Below are 18,564 nucleotides of genomic sequence, written 5' to 3' on the forward strand. Positions count from 1 at the left end.
CTGGGGGGCTTCCCAGCAACCTCCCGAACCCCGAACTTTTGCCAAACTTCCGGGTTCGGGAGGTTGCTGGGGAGCCCCCCAGCCCGGCTGTCACCTTTTAAAACAGCCGGGCGGCTTTCCAGCAGCCTCCGAACGCCGAACGCGGAAGTTCGGGTTTGGCGTTCGGCTTCGGGACGCTGCTGGAAAGCCGCCCGGCTGTTTTAAAAGGTGACAGCCGGGCTGGGGGGCTCCCCAGCAACCTCCCGAACCACGAACCCGGAAGTTCGGCAAAAGTTCGGGGTTCGGGAGGTTGCTGGGAAGCCCCCCAGCCCGGCTGTCACCTTTTAAAACAGCCAGGCGGCTTTCCAGCAGCCTCCCGAAGCCGAACACCAAACCCGAACTTCCGCGTTCGGCGGCTGCTGGGAAGCCCCCCAGCCGGCTGTCACGTTTTAAAACAGCCGGGTGGCTTTCCAGCAGCCTCCCGAAGCCGAACACCAAACCCAAACTTCCGTGTTCGGCGGCTGCTGGGAAGCCCCGCCGCCCGGCTGTCACCTTTTAAAACAGCCGGGGGGCTTCCTAGCAGCCTCCCGAACGCCGAACCCGGAGGTTCAGGTTTGGCGTTCGTAACACGAAAAAAGTTCGTAAGAAGAGGCAAATTTTTTCTGAACCCCGGGTTCGTATCTTGAGTTGTTCATAAGACGAGGGGTTCGTATCTTGAGGTACCACTGTACCATTTCAGACAGGTGGCTGTCCAGTCTTTTGTTGAAAACCTCCAGGGATGAAGCACCCACAACTTCTGAAGGTAAGCTGTTCCACTAGTTAACGGTTCTCAGTAAATATTACTCGCTTCTGTATATTGCAATACATTGCACTCAACTAATTATCAGTGCTAGACATTGCTTAATAGCACATTCTAATATGACAAGGTCCAATTCATCCAGCAGGACAGGCAAACTGTATGTATAATGCAGAGAGAGAATGAGAGAGAGGGGAAAAGAGAGAGGGGGACTAAAGAATCAGTCTAGGACAGTGATGGTGGACCTTCTTTTTGCTCGAGTGCCAAAAGAGCACGCCCACACCCATAATGCAATGCCTTCCCCTCTGCATTCCCCTCCCTCCCACACCCAGACCTCACTAAAACCTCCTCCAAACTTCCAGTAGTCCCGTTGGGACATTTTTCTCCTTCCCCACGCTTCAGGAAAGCTTCTGGGATCTAAGGAGGGCAAAAAAGGCCTCCCTTGCCCTCTGGAAGGCCAAAGACCAGCTGGCCAGAGTGCACATGTGCGCTGGAGCTGACATGGGGCAATGCCTTGCGCACCCTCAGATATGGCTCCGTGTCCCTTCTGTGCCACAAGTTCCACCATCCTGGATCTAGGACAACCCGTGACAAGACACTTTGCTATGGGACAAAAGTTACACTAATATTGATGAAATGATGGAATAGAATCATTAAAGAAAGGATGCTAAAGGAGTGACAACATGAAATGTGACTGAAAACAAATTGAATTATTGTATTGTCCTGTGGCAAGGTATTCTGTGGTGAGTTTATTTATTTATTTATTTATTTATTTTATTTGTCATACAAATATAGTATTGTACGTCTACCTAATATAAGTATAAAGTAGAGATAGAAAAGATAAAAAAGACATTAAGACAGGAACGGTAGGCACAAAGGTGTACTTATGCATGCCCCTTGGCCATGGCAGTCAGAATTCATGATAAAGTAAGGTATAATTCAACATTATTAAAAATAAGTAAGGATAAAGAATAGCCAGAAATTAAGCAAATTAATTCAAACGAGTTAAATTGAATAATTTGTCCTATGGAAAATTGGGTAAAGCTTAGAAAAGTGAAATACAACTTCCTGTGCAATAATCAGGGTGTCCAAGGGGGAAACATTTTGAAATTCCCTGATATTTCCCTGTAACTTGCTATCTAGTTAAGGCGTGGTGGTAGATGACGTCATACGTAGCTCAGGAAGCAAGTTGTTGCCACAGTTATGCTCATTTTTGCTCGACTCTGCCAGGCAATGCGATGTGGTTGGGTTTTTTTTTACATGATTTCCCCCTGACTTTTAAACATTTTAATACATTTTGGTCGTCCCCCCCACCGATTTATTCCATTTTTTTCACTAATTCCCTGATAATTCTCTGATATTTCCCGAACCACTGATTTCCCTGATAATTCCTTGATTTCCCTGTTTTCAAGGTTTGCTGGACACCCTGAATAATATATAAACACTAGAAAAAAATGGACTATAATTGCTATAGTTTCTTATGAATTGAGGGGATGATCAAACCAATGTTAAACATTAATTTGATTATTACATTGTAAGCAAATGCAAGGAGATAAAATCTGGAATTAATTCTATGTGATCTGGGTTTCTGCCTCCCCCTCCTTTCTGAATGGCTCCAGTATTCTCTAGAACACAGGTCTTCATAGCTGGCTGGAGAATTCTGGGAGTTGAAGTCCACAAGTCTTAAAGTTGCCACATTTGGGGACCCTTGTTGTATAGGAATAGCCTGAACATGATAATAAGGGGCGTGCATACACGCACCATTGCGCCTACTGTCCCTGTCCTACTGTTCTATTGCCTAATTTATCTGTACCTACTTTGCTAATATTTATGTTTATACCAATACCTACTATATTGTACATGTTTGACAAACAAACAAACAAACTAAAATTAAATAAATAAATACTTTAATTGTCTGCTCAATTGGTACCAGCTACAGCTCATACCTAGCTTTATAAAACTTAAAATTTTAACTAGAAATACACTGCTGAATATATTTTAGGTAATTACCATAGAAGTAGTTACAGCATTCAAAGAATAATTTTCTTCCATTCTTCGACTGTTAATAAACAAACTGGAGATTTCTAGTGTTTCATTATGCAGGTTTCGCAATTGGAGATGTCTGTAACCTTAAAGAATGTATAATTGGAAATTACAGAAAAAAACAATGAAATTGAGTACATCTTTAAATATGTATGTTTTGCAAAGTAAAACTGAGACTTATCATTGTTTTCCCGACAAGTAGAACTATAGGGCAGGAAAATGCTAAAGGCATGTCACCTATTTTTAATAAAATATCTCAGCAAAGTACAGGTAGTTCTTCACTTATGACCACAATTGAGCCCAAAATTTCTGTTGCTCAGTGAGAAATCTATTAAGTGGATTTTGCTCCATTTTATGACCTTTCTTGTCACATTTGCCACAAAGGTCATAATTGTGAAAAATGATCCTGTCACTTTTTCTAGTCGAGCCTGCATATATTTTCTTCTTCACTGTTATGTAACCTATTAAGCAATGCAGTCTAGAAAAAGATATTGACAAAATTGAACGGGTCCAAAGATGGGCTACAAAAATGGTGGAAGGTCTTAAGCATAAAACTTATCAGGAAAGACTTCATGAACTCACCCTGTATAGTCCGGAGGACAGAAAGGGAAGTGGGGACATGATCGAAACATTTAAATATGATAAAGGATTAAATAAGGTTCAGGAGGGAAGTGTTTTTAATAGGAAAGTGAACAGAAGAACGAGGGGGCACAATCTGAAGGTAGTTGGGGGAAAGATTAGAAGTAACGTGAGAAAATATTATTTTACTGAAAGATGCTTGGAACAAACTTACAGCAGACGTGGTTAGTAAATTCACAGTAACTGAATTTAAACATGCCTGGGATAAACATATATTCAGCCTAAGATAAAATACAGGAAATAGTATAAGGGCAGACTAGATGGACCATGAGGTCTTTTTCTGCCGTCTATCTTCCATGTTTCTATATTTCAGTCTGGGCTTTGCACCCAAGCATTCATCATCACCTTACCTCTTTTTAAAGCTTTCAGAGGAATTATTCTCTGAGCCATCACAGTTGAGGAATTGTTTTCAACAACGGCAAAACGAAGGAATACTAGATCCTCAAAGTGAATCCGGAAAAGGAACTGTTCGTTCCACATGGGATTTAGAGTATTGCGATGAATCGGTTTGGTGCGAAAATGACAGCTATCCAGAGGCATCCCAAGCACATCCAGTTCAATGCATGGGCTTCCTGTGCTGTTGCTAGGACAGACGTTCTGTCCGGATACAATCTGACACATAGAAAAAATTAAGAAATAGATATGAGTGGTTTTTATAGGTTTTTTTATTCACGAACCGGAGAGTCTGGGAACTTCCAAAAACAAAACAAACCCAACAACCTTTCAACAACAATGATTAAAGCTTGGTTTCAGAGAATTATTAAGAGGAAGCAGAAATATGTTTATACAATAAACACAACTATAATAACAGTCTTGTCATTTACTGCTTACTTATTCTGAAGGAGAACAGTATCTGCTTCTGGGAAAACATCCAAGTGTAAAATTGCCACAGCCAGGAGCCCAAAGATACAATGCCTCCAGCACCAAATACTGAAAAAAATGTTTATCTGGAAATGGTTCCTATACATATGTGGTTCTTATCGCATCAACGCTGTGAAGGTTTTATGCTCCTGTACTCAATTGTATTTTGGATTTTTCAAAGAAAGATTATATATAAGGTGCACTTACTGTCAGTGAATAAATAGCCGGTTCCATATTGTCAAAATCTCGTTCTAAAGGACAAAATTTCTGATATTTGGGGCAATTCTTATTCCAATAAACCAGTGGCTTCAGAACAAATCCACAGCCTCCATTTTCTTCAAACATTGCTGCATTCAGATGCAGAGAAAGATCTATGGAAACAGCATTCAAAATATTATGAATTGCTGTGCTATGGTTTGAAAATAAAGCATATTTGATATGGATTGGGAAAAATATTTCTGCAAAAAATTGCAACTGTAAAACAAGCGCATTAATCTTGATTCCTTGCAATGTGACTGTTCATTTAGCATCTGTGTGTAACATATTTTTGCTGATAATGAAAAGGAAGGGAGACTAATATAGTTCTATTTCAAGCTATTTGCTCTCATCAGCTAGCCATATCCTTATTGGGATTTGAACCTGGGGAGTCTGCCTGTAAGGCAGTAGCTTTAACCTCTAGACCACAAGTTCTCCTCCTCTCAGCTTGTACCATTTGACAGAAAAAAATGGATTTGAACCTAAGCATTAATTTGAGGACTTAAGACTGTTATAAAATATATCAATAGTGTAAGAAGTCTAGAAACTCTATAAAAATATATGTGTTTGTATAAACATTTTTATTTTGTTATTTTAAAATCTCAAAAGCAACACAAAACAAAAACAAAGCTAAGAAGATAAATGAAATGCTGATTTTAGAATACAAACAGATTTGTGCAGGTGAAGCCAATTATTTAACAAATCTTTAAAAACCAATATCAATATTTCACCTTAAAAATGGCCGAACTTATCTAGGAAGTGCTAATCCACACAATGTCTTGATTATCCTAGCCTTTCTACCATTTTGCATGCAAAATTGCAAACTTCTTAATCAAAAGCCCTAATACTCATCAAGATGATTCTTCTTTAATAATATGCAAAATAAAATTGCTAATAAGTAAAAACAGTAAATTAAATATATTTTTGCAAGTTCAAAACAATTTGTTTGGTGATAAGGCATGGTGATGTATGCACAGGATTGTATACATTTCTATTTTGAGTGACGATACAAAAATATGTTTTTCTCCTAAATGTCACAGTGCTTCACTGCAAATATGGAAAATGAACTCCCCCCCCCCCACTCATGCTGGGCATAGAACACACATCCTAACTTGTTTCTTTAGTGGTGTATTTTTCCATTGAATACTTTGGCTGCCCTCCATGCTTCCTGCGTCCCAACTCCCATTTAACACCAAGCTAGCAATAGCAAGGTTCAGAAAGCATTTGCAATAGAGGAAAGTAAATTGGACTTACAATGCATTGAAAATAGCTCTTCTCTTTCCACTTCCTTTTTGATTCCTTCTTTCTTTCCCCCCTTTTATATATATAAGTGTGTACCTTGACTTATAACTGTATACTCAAAATTCATATACATTTGTACCAATATTTACACAGTCCTTTTGCTTTATGTATCTCTTCCCTTATTTATCTTCAATAAAGATTATATTTTCTTTTTAAAAAAGAAAAAGAAAATAGCTCACCCATTAGACACAAGCAGGCAGGATTTAGCTGCAGCCACAGCAGAAAAAAGAAGAACATGTGGAACTATCTTTTTTTTTCTTTAATTAAACTCAATAGCTTTTGTTTTAACTACATTGTACTTGACTTGCAACAGCACATTTAGTGAATGTTCAAAGCCCTGATAATAACCATTTATCAGAGCTACAACCTTTGCAGCATCTCCATGATTGCGTGTTTCAACTTTTAAGTTGACTTGGCTGAAGCCATTTTTTCCAGCCTCATAGTTGCCACAAACTTTGGAAGGGGGAAGGGAAGAGGGGAGTGATAGAATGGCTGCCAGTCAAACCAAGAAGTTTTCTCATGGGAACCAAGGTCATCCCAACAGATGGCAAGAGAAGAATAGGTGTGACCAAGCAGAATCCCAATTACCTTCATTGGACAATGTGATCAGGGACATCTAGGGAGGGAAATATTTGGTCTTTTAATTAGGAGAAAAAACATGGGAACCTTTAGAGTCGGGTTTCACTAGCTGTGCTGATACGATGTATCCAATAAATATCTTCTTGAAATAATATATCTGCCTCGGAGTTTTGCTTTAGGCGGATGCATTACTCGGCACACACTGACAGTGTGAGCAAAATTCAGATCCTTGGCAACTGCTTCATATTTACTACATGACCATTGCTGGCTCCCATGGTTATGTGACACCCCCCCCCCCCCCGGTGACTTTTCTGACAAGCAAAATCAATAGGGAAGCCAGATTCACTTAACAACCAGGTAACTAAATTAGCTGAAGTGATTCACTTACCAACTGAGGCAAGAAAGGCTGTAATGTGGGTCAAAACTCACTTACAAATGTCTCACTTAACAAAAGAAATTCCAGGGTCCATTGTGGTTGTACGTCAAGGACTCCCTGTACAATTGCATAAACCAGACGATACTTTAGTACACATCTAGGAAGATTCAAGAATTCCCATACCATCCGTTTGGTAGTTTAGTGCCACTAGCTGTACTCCATGGAGCCAGAAGAGAAGGGGATGAGGATTGGATGAGTCGATGCGGGTGGCAGCTGGATAGGTCCTCAGCAGCTGGCAGGTGGCATGCTGGATCAGTTTCTGAGAATATCGCCTGCACAAGCGCTTGGTGGCGTTTTCATTCAAGGATGAAATATGGTAACACCTGGGTGTCCTTATTATGGAACTCAGAGAAGTTGCGGGAAGAGGCGAAGAAGCTTCTTCCAAGATCTGCCGTATGCTATCCGAGATTCCTAGAAAACAAATGATACTTTAAAATGACATTTTCCAAATTTTCACTTACTTAAATCTGTGTTTAAATAACTTATGTTGCCCTCAATAGGAAATAAATGCATAATTCTTAAAAATCATGATTATAACCCAAAGCATAATTGGCAGGACTAGTAAGGAATTCTTGCCTGTCATGACTACTTTTCCTGAAAATTTTGTTCCTCAAAGGAAACAACATTTTAAGTAATAAAATTATAGCTTAATTCTTCAGAAATTATAAATGCTGCTGAATATGTTTTTTTTTAAATCCAACTTTATGCATTTTCTATTCTTAAATTTTTGTGTTTAAATTGATCTGATTTGTGTCTGATTTATGATCTCATAAATTAAAAGCAATAGCAATGCATGTATAATCAGACTTTCATTTGTTCAGCCTAATAAAGAATGAATCCTCCTGGCACATACATAAATTCCAGTGTAATTAACACTTTAAAATTCATAAATTTAATTTAAGAAACAGAAAACAAATATTGCCATATCCTTTTACTTTCCATTGGAACAAGTCTATCCCTGAACTGCTACTACATATAGTTACATTACACTCAATATTAAGCTTCCACCAGTATTACCGGTAGATCAGAAAAACCTATTGGATTATGCAGGAAGGAAACAAAAAAGTAAAGCTGAAATCAAAGGAACAGTAATTACCAATCTCTTATGACTAAAAAACCTGGCATGGTTATATCAGCATTTTAATTCCCTCTTGGAAATTACATCTTTATTTATTTATTAATTGGATTTATATGCTGCCCCTCTCCGAGGACTGGGGTGATTTACAACTTATGAAAGAAAACAATACGAAAATCCTAAATCCAATTAATTTAAACTAATTCATCTAAACCCCCAGTAACATTAAAAGTCAATCATTCCCATTCAAACAAAAGTCATACATTACATTCGTTGACCAGGGGGCTGGAGTCTAATAACTCCAAGCCTAGTTTTCAGACTGTTGCAGAAGGTGAGGAGGGTGGGGGCAGTGCGAATATCCGGGGGGGAGCGGATTCCAGAGGGCCGGAACCTCCACAGAGAAGACTCTCCCCTAGGAAGTGACATTGACGGGACCTGAGAAGGCCAACTCTATGGGCCCTAACCGGTCGCTGGGACTCATACGGCAGGAGTCAGTCCCGCAACCTTTCTAACTGCACTGTCATTTCCCTACAAACAACTTTAGATATACCTAGAAAGCTTTTTTCCAATTTTACCATTCCCTTTAGGAAGTTTTGTTAGAAATTTAAAGTAAATAGGGACAACATCTGTTTAAGTTTACTCCATATTGCATTTTTACTGTCATATTCTCAAAATCAATCCTATTTTAAAAATAACAACAATAACAACAACAACTGCTGGTAATGCTTTTTACGAACAGTACATCCATCTCTGGTATATAAAACATTTTTATAAGAAAACTTTCTTTGCTGGAGCTTTAAGGTGCTGGCCTAGAAACCAGGAGACTGTGAGTTCTAGTCTCAATTTAGATGTGAAAGCTGGTTGGGTGACGTTGGGTCAGTTACTCTCTCTCAATCCAATTCACCTCCCAGTATTGTTGTTGTTGTGTGAAAAATAGGAAGAGGAAGGAATATTAGATATGCTTACAGCCTTCTTATAAGAATAATAAAGGTAGTATATAAATTAATTAAAAATAATCATACTAATACAGTGGTACCTCTACCTACAAAATTTATGAATTTTTCTAGATAAAAACCAGGTGTTCAAGTTTTTTTGGCCTCTTCTCAAGAACCATTTTCGACTTACAAACCCGAGCCTCCGAAAATGTAATCGGAAAAAGGCAGGGAGAAGCCTCCGTGGGGCCTCTCTAGGAATCTCCTGAGACAACAGGTCCAGAAAAGGAGGGAAGAAGCCTCCGTGGAGCCTCTCTAGGAATCTCCTGGGAGGAAACAGGGCCTCCACCCTCCCTGTGGTTTCCCCAATCATACGTATTATTTGCTTTTACATTGATTCCTGTGGGAAAAATTGCTTCTTCTTACAAAACCTTTCTACTTAAGAACCTGGCCATGGAACGAATTAAGTTTGTAAGTAGAGGTACCACTGTATTTTCAGTGAGTGGTGCAGTGGCCTAGAGGTGGAGCTCTCACTTCACAATAGGGAGGCTGTGAATTCGATCCTAGGTAGAGGCAGATATTTCTCTCTCTGGGCACATTGAGATTACATCTGCTGAAAAGAACCTCCACAATGGCGACAGGAAGGGCACTCAGCCAGTAAAAACTCAGTTCCATTCAGTTGCGCCAGGGATTATGAGGTCATTAAAAGATGATGATACTGATCAGTGAAGAGCTACTCATCTTTGGCGCTACTGGTGCACCCTCCAAGACCAGTTTGTTAAATATCTCTGGAGATTTTCAGTCATGGTTGTCTCAAAGGTCCTTCCCCCCACCCCCCAAAAGCTTAAACGGGAAAGTCCAGTTGCCCTTTCAAAGCAAAAAAAATAATAATCACTTTTTGGACTTCCAGGTTATTAATTTGTAGGAGATTTACACATTTAATGTATAACAAGCAACTGAGGCATGCATGTTGAGTTATGGAGCCTTCTGTGAAATTAATTGATCAAGGAATTCTGACAGTACCTTTTCCAGATGCTTTCCCAAGTATGGTTGGCTCTCCTGGGCTCAGTCTTCCTGGACTGTTGCCAAAAATGGACTTCCGGCTCTTTCTTTCCTTCCCTCGGCTAGAAGCAGATGGATTTAGAGTTGACAAGCCTTTTCCCATAAAAATATAATAAATAGATGGTCAAAAAATTACTGTTGACACGTTATTATCATTTCTCAGCTTTTGAAAACATCAACATCAGAGGTCTTGAAACTTGGCAGCTTTAAGACTTTAACTCCCAGAATTCTCCAGCCAGCATAATCTTTGAATGCTGTAACTATTTCTATGGTAACTACCTAAAATTACCTAAAAAACAGTATATTTCTAGTTAAAATTTTAACCATTTTATAAAGCTAGGTATGAGTTGTAGCTAGTACCAATTGAGTAGACAATTAAAGTCTTTATTATCATGTTCAGTCTATTCCTGTACAATAAAAAGTCTTTATTATCATGTTCAGTCTATTCCTGTACAAACTTGGCAACTTTAAACTTGTGGACTTCAAATCTCAGAATTCTCCAGCCAGTTATGCTGGCTGGAGAATTCTGGGAGTTGAAGTCCACAAGTCTTAAAGTTGCCAAGCTTGAAGACTATTGCAGAACTACTAGCAGAATAGCCTTGGCATCTACGGAGCTTTCTTTCTTACCAAAGCTAATCTTAATTGATTACTAATGGCATTTACACAAACTTTACTTCCATTATATATATATACTCAGCGTTGCTCTCTTTCTTTTAAAACTGTGGCTTTTAGCCTATTTTAATTCTGGGAATTAAAGTCCGTAAGTCTTAAAGTTGCCACGTTTGGGGACCCCTGGTTAAAATCTTTCTGAGTTTTGTCAGTTCATATACCAAAGGGGCCCTATGGGCACTTAATGATTTATCAACTGCTCTGCTAATTAGTGTATTGATTATGCTTTGTTTCAGAAATGTCATGGCTTGGATTCTAACTTCCATTTGGGAATTTCTGGTTGCAAAACTGCATTACCTACATCTCCACACCCCTCTTTGATAAAAAGCATCAAAACCGAATTCTGTAAGGTTGAGAAATTCTCTGGAACAAAAATGGCAAAGATTTAATTCGGGAAATAGAAATACAATAGTACTGGGAAATTGATCTAAATTGATCCTAGCACAATTGAAAATGTCTTTTTGCCCATAAAGGGAGTTTTTCAATGTAAATATGTAAAATACCTTTATGTGTCAGATATATTTAAGTTGCAAGATTACTGAACACAATACAAATTGTTTCTTCATTTTTCCTTACTTTACTGTGAACTACTTTGTTCTAGGTCACAAATATACGCTTGACATATTGGGGTGTAACTGGCTGTAAATAATTTTGGGAAGATCAACTTCAACAAAGGAAAACAAAATGACAAAAATGAAACAGGTAGAGAAAACTTTTTATAAGCTAATGGAACATCCTAAGCAGCATTTTAAAATCTACTATACTACAAAGATAACAAAATAATCTTCACTTCCAAGCACAGCATTATTAGATCATTCACCTTTTCTTTAAAACTTCTACAATGTTATTTTATTCTTGCCATAGGTCCTTTCCACCCTTCCAATCCTGTCCATGATAGCCAATTTATTGCAAGTTGTCTATTCTTACTCTGCTCCAATTTCCTGTTTGTGCTCCTATCCCAATATAACCCCTCTTTTTTAGTTCCTTTGTTGGACTACAGCCAAATCGCTACTAAAAGACAGACTTGTCTGTAGACGAACTGGTGGATAAAGAGTGGAAAAAGCTATGCCTAGAAAGAATGCTAATTGGAAAAGAAGGAAGAGAGAGAGAGACGGAGAGACAGGGAAGGAGGGAGGCAGAGAGGGAAGGAGGGAGGGGGGGGAAGGAAGGGAGGAAGGAAGGAAGGAAGGGGAGAAGAAGATGGGATTATCTTTGAAAAACTTGACAGGCCTAATTTCCCACAGAATTAGAACTGAAACTTACTCCTTGTTCAAAAAACAGAGTTCTAATAACAGTTTCATCATAAAAAAATCAAACAATTTAAAATAAATAAATAAAACAAAATCAACGTAATTGAAATAAACAGCCAAAGGCCGTCAGGACAATGTACTTACCAGGGAATTTCACAGCCTGACAGTAGATGACAAGATCAGAGAGTTCTGGTGCTATTTGTCTACTTTCTTTTTTATTTTGGGAAAGATAAAATTCTTCACTCAGTTCCATATCATAAACCTACATCAAATCAAATAAACTTTCATTACAGCAATGGATCAGCATAAGGTCTTGAGATACAATCACTTAAAAGAAGCAGAAACATTTTAGAATGATATCTATTTTCTCTCTCTCTGACTAAAAGATTAAAATCTGGAAGATAAAAAATATTTTTATATTTCAAACATATATATTTATTATATAGTGTGTAATAATAAGTATACACATATAAACATACATACATTCATATTAAAAAATAAAAAATAAAAATTGAGAATATGAAAAGAGAGGGTAAAAACATTATCTGGATACAGACGAGTATAAAAGGTTAACATATAGCAGATCATATCTATCAAATTACAAAGCGCCCTAATGTGACAAACTAGGTGCACACCAAATAGTTTATTAAATTGATACCCAAGCATGAGATAGAAGCGATCACTCACCCACCCTAAATTTTAAGTGCTGCTGCAACCCAATTTTGGGTTGATCAAAACAGATTTAGCCAAATTTAATGCAATTAATTTGGGTTAAAGATCAACCAGCAGCAACAAAAGCCTGAAGATCAAGAATCTTAAACAGATCAAAACTGCAAGTTTATATATAACATCTAAGAACCTTGGAATTCTAAAACTGGAAGTTTGAAGTTTACTTCTAGACTCAATGGTTATTGTTTTACATGCTGAAACACCCTTTATTCGGGGCAACTTTAAATAATGGCCGGTAAAAATATTTAAATTTCTAAAGGAGACAAACTGTGAAAAATACATCACAAATAAAAAGAGGCCTTTGTATATTACGATGAATATATTACAACGAGCCATTTTTTCTGTTTTATTTTAACCACCTTTACCACTGTGTCAAAAATTTAAGACTGTAATATAGAACTCACAGTTGTTCTCACAAAAGTTATAATATGTTGGCCTATCTTTAAAAAAACTTTTAAAAAACCAGCAGTTTCTTAATAAATCCCAGCTCCCACTTCTGCATCCTTTAGGATAGATATAAATTAGGAAGAGAAAGTTAAATACTACCTTTCCTTTAGCATTGCCCACTGTGCTATCAGCCTTTTTAATTCTCTTGGCGTTTTCTTCACCAAATTCAAACTGAAGCTTATCAATGGTTAATTTATTCTCAGGTCGGTCTTCCAAAATGTTATCTGGAAAGCAAGTAATATCTGATTGAAGTTTCTGAAAGGGATTTTTTTATTTTAAGTAAATGTTATGGGAAGATATTATCTAAATAGAGATTAAGAGCTGGCACAGTGGTTAGAGCTGTAGTTCAGCAGTTCAAATGTCACCACTGGCTCAAAGTTGACTCAACTTTCCATCCTTCCGAGGTGGGTAAAATAAGGACACAGATTGTTGGGGGCAATAGGCTGATTCTGTAAAACCGCTTAGAGAGGGCTGTAAAAGCACTATGAAGTGGTATATAAGTCTAAACGCTATTTCTATTGCTATTGCTAACCATCCAAATAATGTTTAATTCCCTAATACTGTTCTGTTGAGTCAAAATAATAGCCTATTCTAATCGAGTTCAGCAACAAACATTTCTTAAAGAAAGCAGATTTTTCCAGTTATACACCTGTGCATTACAGATAGTCTTTAACTTACAGCCACAATTGAGCTCAAAATATCTGTTGTTAAGTGAGACATTTGTTAAATGAGTTTTGTCCCAATTTTACAACCTTTCTTGCCACAATTGTTAAGTGAATCACTGCAATTGTTAAGTTAGTAACACGGTTGTTAAGTGAACCTGGCTTTCCCATTAACTTTGCTCGTCATGTGGTTGCAAAAGGAGATCACTTGACTTTGGGACACAGCAATGGTCGTAAATGTCAGCTCCGAATAATCGGGCTGCCATTCGGGCAGGGGGGAGTCCCTTGTTGCTCAGGCTGTGATGGAAGCAGAAGATGCCATCAGCGCTCGCTAAAGCATCTGACAACACCCTGCTGGCCAGCGGGCATTGTGGGGCGCAGGCACAATGTATAGACTATTCATTCCTTATGGTTTGGCTTGATTGACATTAGGAGGGGGTGGAATTGCGGAGTGGAGCTTATAAACATTTAAATAGGTGGCTGGAGCACTGGGTCTTCACTGCAGATGTTTCATCTGGAAGATATGATTGTTAGTGAGTGCCAGAGAATTCAGATTAAAGGTTTCATTCACCACACCCTCTGCGTTTGAGCTTTTATTTCCAACTGATTGTCTGGAACCTGACAATAAGTGTGAACCAGTTGCTAAGCATCTGAATTTTGATGGTACATGATCATGGGCAAGATTGGGGCTTATACAGTATAGTATTTGCAGGGGTTGTAAATGTGAAAGTCACTGTTTTTAGTGCTGCTGTAACTTTAATCAGTCACTAAATGAATTGTAGTAAATCCAGGACTACCTGTAATACATTATAAATTATTATAAATTACTGTGTTGGGCAAAAGCAATCTGATGCAATTTTCCAAAAAAGTAAATGTTTTAAATATTTGTTGCACAGCACTCTTGTTGCATATACTCAAGCAGGCGCATGACAAGGAACTGATGTGCTTATTCACACTCATTCATTTGTTCATTCATTCATTGTCTTACACAAATAGCAAAGTGTATTGCATACTTTAAATCACATAGGTGTCCAAAAATCTATTTCACTCTCAACAGCTATGAATATGGAAAAGTGCAGTATTTGCAAATACTTTAAGCTCCAAAGCAGGGAGTGAAAATTAAGGAAATATACAATTGGACTTAACTAGTATGTGAAAAAAATGCATTCAAAGCACGCATTCTAAATTGCTCGGAAATGCAAGGATGTCATTCATGCAATTAAAATGTTTGATCGAGGGATTTTTTACCTTCCTGGCTGTTAGCAGCAGGAGAAGCATTAAGGACATCAGCTATGAAAACAGTCAGAAAAGAAATAAAAGTAAAAGGAATTGACAGATAAATGAACATAACATTCAGACTAAGTAGAATTATCATGTTGACAGCAAACACTTAGAGAACTGCTTCAGGGAAACCTCAGTAGAAATATTTTATAAAAGGGAATATACAAAGGCAACCAATTGGCCTTCATATCCAAAGTTGTCGGAAAATCAGAGAAGAACTGACTTCTTAGTATGAGTATTTAGCAAAGATGGGAGTCAGGTAAGAGATTAAGACAACAGTCTTATACACACTTTCATGACAATGACTGAATACAATGGAGCCTATTTCGTAAAAATGCATAGACATTGTGTTGTTAGTTTCTCAGACAGGTAATTTCATCATGTTAACTACAGAAGAGACTACCTGGGATGAATCAGCAAATTCTTTACATCATGCAAGAAAATCACCAACAACCTATAAATATTTGCTTTTGCAACCGATTACAGTTCTATTGTATATATATATATTAGATTTATGAACTCTATATGGATTGACATTTCATACCATTATTTTCCCAGTACTTTTACACAAGCAAAGTATCTCTATTACCAGAAGCGAGTATTAGGAAATGCTTTAAATCACTCCACCTTAACCAGCAAACTTCTAGAAATTAAAGAAACTTGACCCATTAATTTCAAAAAGGTAAGTTGGGCTAGTACTTCATTTGGAGACAACTAGAAAAAAAATCCATCATGTTGCCAAGAAAACAATAGCGTAGAGATGTCAAACTTGATTTCATTGAGGGCTGCATCTGTGTTGTGTTTGACTTCAGGGGAACTGAGTCGGCATGGTTGGACTGGGCATGGCCAGCAGCCTTCTGCCAGCTAAAATGGAGCCCATGACGACCACATCCATTTTCATTTGGCAGAGGGCTGCAGGAGGCCATCGCAGCGAAAAACAGGCTTCAGGAGGTATCCATGAAGTCACTAATTCAGCCTGACTTACAGATCTGCATTCACTGTATCAGAACAGTCAGTCCATGGAGGGCAGGGAGGGGGCTGAAGAGATTCTGTGAATTATGGTCAGCCAGACTGATGTTCAAACTAGCTTTGGCATTTTTTGTCTACCTATCAAGTCCTTTTCAAGGACCTGGATGATGACGACAACTACTAATGGTACTATTGATTGTATTGAGAGATTGTATTATATTTTGACATAGGTTTATTTTACTTATTCCTTGACCCAGGAATTTCAAGAATAGCTATGAGCAAAACTTTGGACTTGTCATACATCTGAAAAATGCAACATTACATGCAAATGTGTTCATTTACCATCAGACAAGGACTCATAGTCATAATCGTATTCATCTTCTTCATCCTCCTCTTCTTCGTTAGCAGTGGAAAGACTTCCCGCATTGTTACCATTAGTTGCCTGAGCCTGCATGTATGCCAGCTGATGAGCCTGCAGCATCAAATCAGATTTTTAAAGTGAGACAGAATATACAGTTACAAAGTAGCAACAGATCCTCTATCTTCATCCTCCACCACCTAGTTATAGGCCATCTTTTTTTATATTCCCATTTATCCATAGAAATCCACACCACCTTGTACTTCCTACTGCATTACTCTTTCAATTGAACTATCAATAAGGTCTTACTCGACATACAGGCCTCCATCCACTTGGAATAGCATTTAAATGTATTAAACAGAGGAGGTCAGCTGCACAAATATTGGTTACATGGTGGGACAGTGGTTAGAATGCACTATTGCAGGCTAATTTTGCCCACTGTCAATAGTTTGATCTTCATTGCTCAAGGTTGACTCAGCCTTCTGTCCTTCCAAAGTGGGTAAAATGTGTATCTAAATTGTCTGGGATAATATGCTGACTCTTTAAACAGCTTGGAGAGAGCTGTAAAGCACTGTCTAAGTGCTATTGCTATTCCATGCAGAGGCTAGCTGCCTCTAATGACATAAAAGTAAGCCATTTATATAGCCTGAATCTTTTAGTGCAGCAATAAACACATATTTATTTCTCATTAAAGAAACACTAGAAGAACCGTTGCACTTACCTGAACGGTCTTCTCGCTGCACTGCAAGGAGAGTCCAACATGGGTTAATCTTCAGCCTAGCTGGAAGGGACTGAGTTAATAATTAGCATAATTTACTGGTCCAACCCCCATGCTGCCCTTCCTGGGTCAGTCTTACAATAAAACGAAGTCATAGTGATAGTAAACCAAAGAACTTTATTAAACCAACTAACTTGGAAGTAAACTCAAACTATGACAACCCTGGGACCCTGGGCCCAAACAGCCGGGTGGGTTTGGACTCTCCTTGCAGTGCAGCGAGAAGACCGTTCAGGTAAGTGCAACGGTTCTTCTCCACTTGCACTGCTTCGGAGAGTCCAACATGGGATATACCCAAGCTCAACTTATCAGGGGGGGAAAGGCTGGACCAGGGGCGCAGTATCGTTGCAAACTCTCTGCAGTACTCTGCGTCCAAAAGCTGCTTCGGCAGAAGCGAAAGTGTCCAATCTGTAATGTTTAATGAATGTATTAGGCGTGGCCCAGGTTGCCGCACGGCAAATATCGTCGATCGGGGCCTGTGTTGTCCAAGCCGCTGATGTGGCCGCACTCCTTGTTGAGTGTGCTGTGATGCCTTTTGGTATCGGTGTAGACCTTGCTTTGTAGGCGGTGATGATGCAGGAACGGATCCAGCAACTAATCGTCTTGGGTGATACTTTACTCCCCATAGATGCTGGAAAATATGAGACAAATAGGGCTTCCGTTTTCCTAAAGGTGGTAGTCCGTCTAATATAAAGTTTGATGGCCCTTCGAACATCCAACTTGTGCCATCTTAGTTCTAGTGGGTGAGACCCCTGGGTACAAAAGTCTGGCAACACAATGTCTTGAGATCTGTGGAAAGCCGTGTTCACCTTAGGTAAGAAGGCGGGATCTGGTCGGAGGACCACTCTGTTGGTGTGGAAAATGCATAAGTCCGGTCTTACTGATAAGGCTGAGAGCTCGGAGACCCTCCTTGCTGATGTGATTGCTGTGAGGAAAGCCGTCTTTAGTGATAACAGACGTAGCGGTATCTCCCGCAAGGGTTCAAAGGGAGGCTCCGTGAGGGCCTGCAACACTAGGGGCAGATCCCATGTGGGGAAACGGTGTATAGTAGGAGGTCTGATGTTCGCTGCTCCTCTAATAAAATCCCGAATCCATGGATGCTGGGAGATTGGAGTAGAAAAGTCCATCTTAAGTATTGTGGCAATAGCCGCCGTTTGTCTGCGAAGTGTATTTGGAGCCAATCCTTTATCCAAGCCGGCTTGCAAGAACTCCAGGATCTGGATCACCGATGGTGATTGAGGATCCTGATTGCGACCTCTGCAGAAGGAGCAGTAAGCCCTCCAGGTAGCTTGGTAAATTCGTGTCGTGGAAGGACGGCGTGCTGCTTGGATGGTGGATATCACTTTATCCGGAACCCATTCCTTCCTTAGTCTCTCCCCCTCAAGTGCCACACGGCAAGACTCCACCACTGGGGGTCTGGGTGGCAAATTGACCCCTACATCAGTACCACCTTGTGATGCGGGAT

The 18,564-nt window shown here is 39.1% G+C and overlaps 1 protein-coding gene across 6 annotated transcripts in view; it reads right to left on the bottom strand.

Annotated features, from left to right (window-relative positions):
* The window catches only part of PLCE1 (phospholipase C epsilon 1), a 219,957-nt gene that overhangs the window by 17,692 nt on the left and 183,701 nt on the right, over positions 1-18,564 (bottom strand). For 4 of the 6 annotated variants that reach the window (XM_070752402.1, XM_070752403.1, XM_070752406.1 and 1 more), the window contains exons 20-28: positions 16,309-16,438; positions 14,965-15,006; positions 13,154-13,278; positions 12,023-12,140; positions 9,921-10,052; positions 7,014-7,301; positions 4,526-4,689; positions 3,808-4,069; positions 2,786-2,904 (exon numbers count right to left, since the gene is read on the bottom strand). In XM_070752402.1, the coding sequence (XP_070608503.1) occupies positions 2,786-2,904; positions 3,808-4,069; positions 4,526-4,689; positions 7,014-7,301; positions 9,921-10,052; positions 12,023-12,140; positions 13,154-13,278; positions 14,965-15,006; positions 16,309-16,438 (1,380 nt within the window). The remainder of the gene's footprint in view (positions 1-2,785; positions 2,905-3,807; positions 4,070-4,525; positions 4,690-7,013; positions 7,302-9,920; positions 10,053-12,022; positions 12,141-13,153; positions 13,279-14,964; positions 15,007-16,308; positions 16,439-18,564) is intronic. The other 2 variants (XM_070752405.1, XM_070752404.1) reach the window with 1 other exon arrangement.

The sequence above is a fragment of the Erythrolamprus reginae genome, chromosome 5, assembly GCF_031021105.1.
Source record: "Erythrolamprus reginae isolate rEryReg1 chromosome 5, rEryReg1.hap1, whole genome shotgun sequence".
NCBI lineage: Eukaryota > Metazoa > Chordata > Lepidosauria > Squamata > Dipsadidae > Erythrolamprus > Erythrolamprus reginae.